The following is a 7,504-nucleotide window of genomic DNA, read 5'->3' on the forward strand; positions in this document are numbered from 1 at the left end:
GGGCGGGGACAGCTCTCCCCGCCACTCAGCGCTGTAAATGTGATGGACCGGGCAGGGGGCGGCTCAGAGCGCGCCGAGCCTCGCCGGGCTCGAAGGCAGCAGCGGGCTGCGGGCGGGAGGCGGCCGTCAGCGCCCCGCGCCTCGGGAGCGCCGCGGCCACAGCCCCCCCCCGTTCCGCCCGGCCCGGCCCTGCCCGGCCCTCCCCGCCATGCCCCGGGCCCGCCGAGCGGCCCCGCTGTGGATCTAATGTCCCCGTGAAGGTGCCGGAGGCCCGGCAGGAGCTGCCCGCTGCGGTACGTGAGCGCTGCCCGTCGGCGCGGGGTCGCTTTCAGTTCGCGGCTCAGCGCGGGGTCCCCTCCTTCCGTCCCCGGGACCCGCAGAGCGCGAGGAGGGCTTTGCCCGTGTTTTCCACGGGGCGGGACGGGGCCCACACCGCTCCGCGCTGAGCCCGGCGGTGGAGGGCCGCGCTCCGGGGGTGGTGGCGGGGAGCGGAATCCGGGCCTGAAGGGATCCGGTCGGAAGGGCCGTGCGGGCAGGTGGGGAGCGGGGCGTGGGGCGGCGGGACGCGGCCGGTGCGCGGCGTGCGGGAAAGGGAAAAGGAAGTGCCAAGGTTTAAGGAACATCCGTTTGGGGTTGGCTTTTCCCCCCTCGCCTCTTCGAAAGTAACCTTAAAATCTCGTTTGCGGGCCGTTTCGATCGGGTTTAATAAAGGTCCCTCCGAGGACGAGCAGTGTGCGCGCGTCCCGTGGTTCAGGCGAAGGGTGCGGATCGAAAACTTTGGGCGTTACAATGGGAATGGGGTTGGAAGTGCTGCGGACCGGCGGCGGGCTCCGACCCTCGGCACCCAACGCGCGGGGTCGAGGGGCACCGAGCCGGACCCCCCCGCAGCGCTGTGCCCGAGCCCAGTCCCGGCCCCGGAGCGCGGCCCCTGAGACTTCGCATCGGCCCTGGGGGCCGCCGCAGCCGGGAGGGATTTTCCCCGCTCCTCGTTGAGCTGTGCGGCAGATAGAGAATGGGAGCCAACGCTGCGATATCTCTAAAAGACATCTTAAAAAGACATCCTTAAAAATGAATTCCGTTTCTAACAACTCTTCCAAAAAAACCTGAAAAACGGAGCGGCTCCGTAGAGCGGCCGTACCGATACCACCGCCCGCGGTCCCGATACGGGAGCGAACGATACGGGAGAGGGCGGCAGCGTCGAACCGCGGCCCGAAGGGAACGAAAACGGAGCGGGGAGAGGAGCGCTCGGGGCCGAGCGGGGCCGGCGGGGGCAGCCAGGACAGAAGAGGGACAGAGAAGGGACAGGGAAGGGGCTGAGCGACATCGCTCCCCCGGGCCTCGTGTGCGCGGGGTCGGGCTGCGGGCTGCGCGCTGGGAGCGCTTCCTGTGTGCGCTGCTGAGTCTGAGGGTTGGTTTTATATTTTTAAATTTCGGGTTTATTCCTTGTAATTATTATTTTTTTAATAATTATTTTTATCATCGTTTTAATAATGATTTTTATAACGATTTTTTTTTTTTTTTACGTTTTATTTTCGGAAGCCGCGCGTTGCCCTCCGCCCGGCTCCCAGGAGGAGCCCTCGGCCCCGCCGCACGCAGGCCCCGTCACTGCTTTCCGCTCCCTGCGGAGGGGAACGCCGCTCCCCGCCTCGGGGCGGCCCTCCTCGGACAGGAGCCCCTCCGTCCGCACGGCCCCGGACCCCGCTGGGGCCGCCCGAGGGCTGAGCGCGCTGCCCGCCGCGGGGCTGCCGGGAGGCCCCGGGCCGGGCTGTGTGGGGCGGCCGCGGCCATCTGGAAGGGATCTGAGCGCAAAGTGGATTTATTTAGGACCCGCGGGCGGGAGGGGTGCGTCGGGGGGGGGGGGGGGGGAGGGCGGGGGTGGGAGGTGTGCGTGCGTGTGGGGCAGGAGCTGCTTTTCTCCCCCTCGATTATCTTGACAAATGACCTGGTGCCGAGGGAAGAAAAATAAGCACCGCGCGAGGACCAGCGCCCGCCGCCCCCCGCCCCGCGTCGGGGTCGGCCCTGGGGCTGCGGCGGGGCCGGGGCTGCGCGGAGCGAGGCAGCGCGCTGCGGCCGCGGGGAGCGGAGCGGCCCCGTCCGCGCGTCGCGATCCGCGCTCCGCGCGAGCTTCTGCACGCACCTGAAGGGTTTATTTATTTTCAACTTGTTTTGCCCGAAGATTTTAGGATTTAAAAGGAAAAAAAAAAAAAGAAAAAAAAAAGAAGGGTTTATTTTTATTTTCGCTGGGGGGAGGGGGCGTCTCTAGGGGCGATCTTTTCGTTTCTCTCCCTTTCCCTCCCGCTTTCGTTTCGCGCTGCCCGCGCTGACGCTCTCCCGCTCTCTGCTCTCCCTCAGGACCTCGCCCCGCGCCGACGGCCCCGCGGAGCCCCGCCACGATGGGCAGCAAGGCGCTGCCGGCGCCCATCCCGCTGCACCCGTCCCTGCAGCTCACCAACTACTCCTTCCTCCAGGCCGTCAACACCTTCCCCGCGGCCGTGGACCAGCTGCAAGGGCTGTACGGGCTGAGCGCCGTGCAAACCATGCACATGAACCACTGGACGTTGGGCTACCCCGGCGTGCACGAGATCGCCCGCTCCGCCCTCACGGAGATGGCGGCCGCGCAGGGCCTGGTGGACTCGCGTTTCCCCTTCCCCGCGCTGCCCTTCGCCGCGCACCTCTTCCACCCCAAGCAGGGCGCCGCGGCCCACGTCCTCCCGGCGCTGCACAAGGAGCGGCCCCGCTTCGACTTCGCCAACCTGGCGGCGGCCGCCACGCAGGAGGACCCCCCGAAGGCGGGGGAGCTGGGCAAGCTGGGCCCCGGACTGCCGTCGCCCCTCTCGGGGCTCAGCAAGCTGTCCCCGGACAGGAAGCCTTCGCGGGGCCGCCTGCCCTCCAAGACGAAAAAGGAGTTCATCTGCAAGTTCTGCGGCCGCCACTTCACCAAGTCCTACAACCTGCTCATCCACGAGCGGACCCACACGGACGAGCGGCCCTACACCTGCGACATCTGCCACAAAGCGTTCCGGCGGCAGGACCACCTGCGGGACCACCGGTGGGTGGGCGGGCGGGCGGGGGGCTGAGGGGCGGGGGGGGCGGCTCTGCTCAGAGCCCCGCGGGGCGGGCGGCGGGAGCCTCGGCTCTCCTCAGAGCTGGGCGGGCGGGAGCCCCGGTTCTGCTTAGAGCTGGGCGGGCGGGAGCCCCGGTTCTCCTCGGAGCTGGGCGAGCGGGAGCCCCGATTCTCCTCAGAGCCCCGCGGCCCCGAGGAGGATCAGTCGGGAGCCCCAGTCCTCCTCAGAGCCACGTAGCCCCTGGGGCCGGCGGGCAGGAGCCCCGGCTCTCCTCAGAGCCCCGCGTCAGCGGGAGAGATCAGTCGGGAGCCCCGGTTCTCCTCAGAGCCCCGAGGCGGATCGTGCGGGAGCCCCGGTTCCTGTCGGAGCCCCACAGGCAGCAGGGCGGGCTCCCTCCGGCCTCGCGGCTCAGTACGGCCCCGGGTGGGGAAGCGGGTCGGCGTGCGGGTGCCGCGGGTGCCGCACGTCGAGCGGGAGAGAGAGGCCGGGGGAGCACGGCCCGGCGCTCAGCCCGCGCTTGCCTTGCAGGTACATCCATTCCAAAGAGAAACCCTTCAAGTGCCAGGAGTGCGGGAAGGGCTTCTGCCAGTCCAGGACCCTGGCGGTCCACAAAACGCTGCACATGCAGGTGAGCCCCGCGCCGCCCGCCCTGCTCCGCGCGACGCCTCCGGCCCGGCGCTGCCTCGGGGGCGGGAAGGGGCTCTGCGAGAGGCGGGCGGGAGGGGGACGGAGCCGCGCTTCGGGCGCTCTCCGCGCCGCAGCATCGGGGCGGGTTTCGTCGTCGGGAGCGCGGCGCGGGACCGGGATCCGTTCCCGATGTTTCAGCCGTGCGTTGTGTGATAGCGAGAAGCGCAGTGCTGCGCGAAGTCAGGTAGTTTGTAAAGGATTAATCCTTTGCTTGCTTCAAATCTGAACAGGAATCTCCACACAAATGCCCCACATGTGGAAGAACCTTTAATCAGAGAAGTAACCTGAAAACTCACCTTCTTACCCATACAGACATCAAGCCCTACAACTGTGAGCGGTGCGGCAAAGTGTTCAGGCGAAACTGTGATCTACGGCGGCACAGCCTGACGCACACCCCGCGGCAGGACTTCTGAGCGGCGCGGAGCCGCAGCTGAGCGCTGCGCTGCGGAGCCGCGGCCGTGCGCGGGGCCCCGGGGCAGCTCGTTGGCACCGCGCGTCCGCCAGAGCCGCCCCGAGGTGGGGTGGGGGGGCTGCAGGATCGGGCCCCTCTCGGCCGCGCCGCTCCTGTAGATATCGCGGCTCATTTTAGAGCTCTGTACAGAACGTGGTTTTAGTTTGTTCGTTTCGTTTCGTATCCTCGTGTCCGATGCACATTGATAACGGATCTGGGAGGTGAAGTATCTCTTAAAAAATGTATTTCCAAATAAATCCCCACCCTCCCCCCCCCCCTTTTTTTTTCTTTTTTTTTTTTTTTTCTTTTTTTTCCCCAAATACCTCCTGCCTGGTTGTATTATTCTCGGAGCATTTGGGCTTTTTTTTTTCCCCGCTGTGTCGATGCAATGGCGAAGCATATTGAATAAATTTCCCCGTCGGGTCATTGTACTGTCACAACAATTTTGGTGATCGCTTTTGTTTGGCCGTTTCGCTGTTGCTTTCGTGTTATCTATTGTTAAGTAAAATGAAAGTGCCGGATTTCAGAGTTTATAGCTCTATTACTTAATACTACGAATGTCTAAATATTAACTTCTGTACCTTTATTATTTTCCCGAACGAAATACTTTTATTTTTTTCTAAAAAAGAAAAGAAAGAAAGAAATCTTCGCAAATAAACAAATCTGAGGAAATAACGCATAAAGCCGTTCTTACACCGAAGCGGCTTATTAGTAACTTATTTGCGATCAGCCCACGTATTGTAAAAGTCATCCCGTCGTGGCGATTGCAGGAGACGGTCCCCTGCCATTAGACTTTGGCCACGGGCAATTCACCCGCGCAGACAGGGACTTTATCCCGCAGAAGACGATTCACTGCGGGCCGCCCGCGAGCAAACAGCGCGGCGCGAACGCCGCCCCCCGCCCGGGGCTCGGCCCGCACGGCCCGGGGGAGCTCAGGGCCCGCGGAGCCCGGCGCAGGGCCTGCAGCTTCCCGGGGGCTGTCGCACCCTGCGGGAGCGTCCGCCGCGTCCCTCTCCGTCCCGGCGGGGTGACCTCCCGCTCCCTCCTTCCCTCGGGGGCGGTGACCCCACCGTGTCCGCCGGAGCTCAGAGTTCCCGGCGCTGCTCTTTCCCAGGCTGAGCACACCTGTCCTGCCCTACTCCTCGCCCAGACTCTGATCCAGGTGAGGACAACCGGGAGAAACCTTCCTCAGTGAGCTGTGACCCAGGGCGGGATACCCCTCCTGCAAGGATGGGCTCCGCTCCCGAGTGCCACCACGTCAGGGATCCGCAGCAGGCTCCCTGCCGGGGACGGGTCGTCCCCCAGACGCAAAGCAGACCCGAGGGGAGCGGATGCCCACGGGGTGTCCTCATCCCTATCCCTCTCAGGTCCCGCAGCAGAGAGCCCTGTGAATGGAGTCAAACCCATCGGCTCTTGGGCTGCGGTTGGGCCACTGGGGCTGTAAATGTCGCGTTGCCGTTCACGGTGCTTGATTCCTCTGTCTGCCACCCTACAGATGGCCCCGTGCCCCGTGATCAGACCCACTCTGCCCCAGCTGGGGCAGTCAGGTGAGCTCCCATCCAGCAGCAGCTCCAAGCTCAGCCGAATGTCCTGCGGTGGGCATGGGTTGGCTCTGCATCTGCTCCTGTCCAACAAGATGGGGAGGGAAAAAATAGTCCCTGCAAGCTAGAAATACTGCCCCGCTGGCTGGAGGACAGCGGCCCTTGTTAAAGTGAATTTAAAGGCCATCTGTTCCCTTCCTCTCCACACCCCAGATTTGGGGTATTGCTGGGCCGTCGCACTGCTGGAACACTCAATGCTGGCGGCCTTTGCCCCCCATCCTCCCTGCACCCTACTCCTCCCACGGCTGCGTGGGCATCCCTCACCCCTGCTCTGCAGGCGTCTCCCCGGTAGCACAGCTCTTCCCATTGGACTGATTTTTCTATTCCCAGTACATTCCCCCTCTCCTAGTAGGTTATTTCCTCCGAGCTGCTCTTCCCTCATTGTTCTCCGAGTTCCTGTCCCCAGGCCTCCTGCATCCCCAGCTCTCAGCACCGAGCACACAGTGGGGCTGGGATCACTCTGCTTGCACAAACACCGCTGTCAGTGTACGTGTGGGCTCACACTGCTCCCGGACCAGGCTCTGTGTGCAGTTTGTTTAGGAACAACTTAATCAGCTGAACAATATCAAAGGACTAAAATAAAATGATTACGTATAGCCAGGGTTCTATTTAATTGTTTGGGGTCTCTCGTCTAGCAGTCTCTCCCCAGAGCAGATGCAGGCTGTACGTTTATCTCCTCGGGATTACGAAGTTCAGCGGGCAGAACAAAGACCGAAGGGCTGAGCAGGGGCAGCGACGGCGATCTCCAGCAGCCGGTCCCTGGGCTGTGTTTTACATTGAAACCAGTAGCAATGATCTTAAAACATCAGAGGATGATTTAGGGTTTCTCTTTAACATCCATATATTTTCTTACGGCACTGACAAGCCCCATTCGCTTTTAAAAGATTATCTCTTGTTGGGAAATTTCAAAGACAGCTATAAAAGGTTGTTACAATGTATATACGGTTCATTGTTTTTAGAGCTGTTGGGAAGAGAAACAGGTTCTGTACAGCTATCTCTGGGGCAGGGCTGGTTTTCCTACAGCCATAAAGTGCCATCCTGCATTTCCCAATGCAAACACTAACTGCAATAACAGCCCTGTTACTGCCGTGTAGTTCTGGAGCTCTGTTCCAGCACACTGCCACTTCTCCCCAAGCACCTGACCTTCTCCTCTACCTGTCCCTCTGCCTCTCATTGCCCCTTTACTTCCCCTTCTGTCTTTTTGCCCCCGTTCTGGCATTTCTCCCTCTGTCCCTTTGGCCATGTTATGGACAGCAGGCAGCTGTGCTGGGCAGCAAACAGGAGGGGAGACAACACAGCAGGTAATAAGATACTACAGCCATAAGCTCTGTTCTGGAGGAAATATCAAACAAAAAAATTATAGTCCTTGGAGTTACATCTGCTAGCAGAGCTCTCTGTGCATTAGATGTTGGGATGAATGCTGTTGCAGCTGATGGCAGAGAGGCTCAGTTCAGCAATGCGTGCAGAGTCCTTTTCTGCACGGGCTTCTCCCACACAGCACCCGCTGCCCACACTGCTCCACACCCACTCTCCTGATGGCAGCACAGCCTTTGCTGGCAGCACCATCTACTGTGTCTGTCCCACCTCAGCAATACAGCGTCACACAGAACCCCAGAATGGCTGAGGCTGGCAGGGCTCTCTGGGTCCACTTGGCCCAGCCTTTGCTCTAACAGGGACATCCAGAGCGGGGGGACCAGGCC

At 62.0% G+C, this 7,504-nt stretch overlaps 1 protein-coding gene across 3 annotated transcripts; it reads left to right on the plus strand.

Annotated features, from left to right (window-relative positions):
- Positions 1–65: 65 nt before the first annotated feature.
- OSR2 (odd-skipped related transciption factor 2) lies at positions 66–4,875 on the plus strand. Of its 3 annotated transcripts, none has more exons than XM_015282955.4 (4): positions 66–293; positions 2,353–3,049; positions 3,594–3,693; positions 3,983–4,875. In XM_015282955.4, the coding sequence occupies exons 2-4, from the start codon at positions 2,394–2,396 to the stop codon at positions 4,163–4,165; spliced, it is 939 nt and encodes a 312-aa protein (XP_015138441.1). In that variant the 5' UTR covers positions 66–293; positions 2,353–2,393; the 3' UTR covers positions 4,166–4,875. The 3 variants fall into 3 exon arrangements, with proteins under 3 accessions (XP_015138441.1, NP_001385310.1, XP_015138442.1); NM_001398381.1 differs by having other exon boundaries at positions 4,065–4,875; XM_015282956.4 differs by lacking the exon at positions 66–293 and having other exon boundaries at positions 2,352–3,049.
- Positions 4,876–7,504: the final 2,629 nt, after the last annotated feature.

Source organism: Gallus gallus, chromosome 2 (genome assembly GCF_016699485.2).
Source record: "Gallus gallus isolate bGalGal1 chromosome 2, bGalGal1.mat.broiler.GRCg7b, whole genome shotgun sequence".
NCBI lineage: Eukaryota > Metazoa > Chordata > Aves > Galliformes > Phasianidae > Gallus > Gallus gallus.

Coding starts and splice junctions, on each gene's coding strand:
- OSR2 (XM_015282955.4), top strand. CDS start 2,394: ATGGGCAGCAAGGCGCTGCCGGCGCCCATCCCGCTGCACCCGTCCCTG. Junction 3,050..3,593: donor GACCACCTGCGGGACCACCG/GTGGGTGGGCGG, acceptor CTTGCCTTGCAG/GTACATCCATTCCAAAGAGA. Junction 3,694..3,982: donor ACAAAACGCTGCACATGCAG/GTGAGCCCCGCG, acceptor AAATCTGAACAG/GAATCTCCACACAAATGCCC.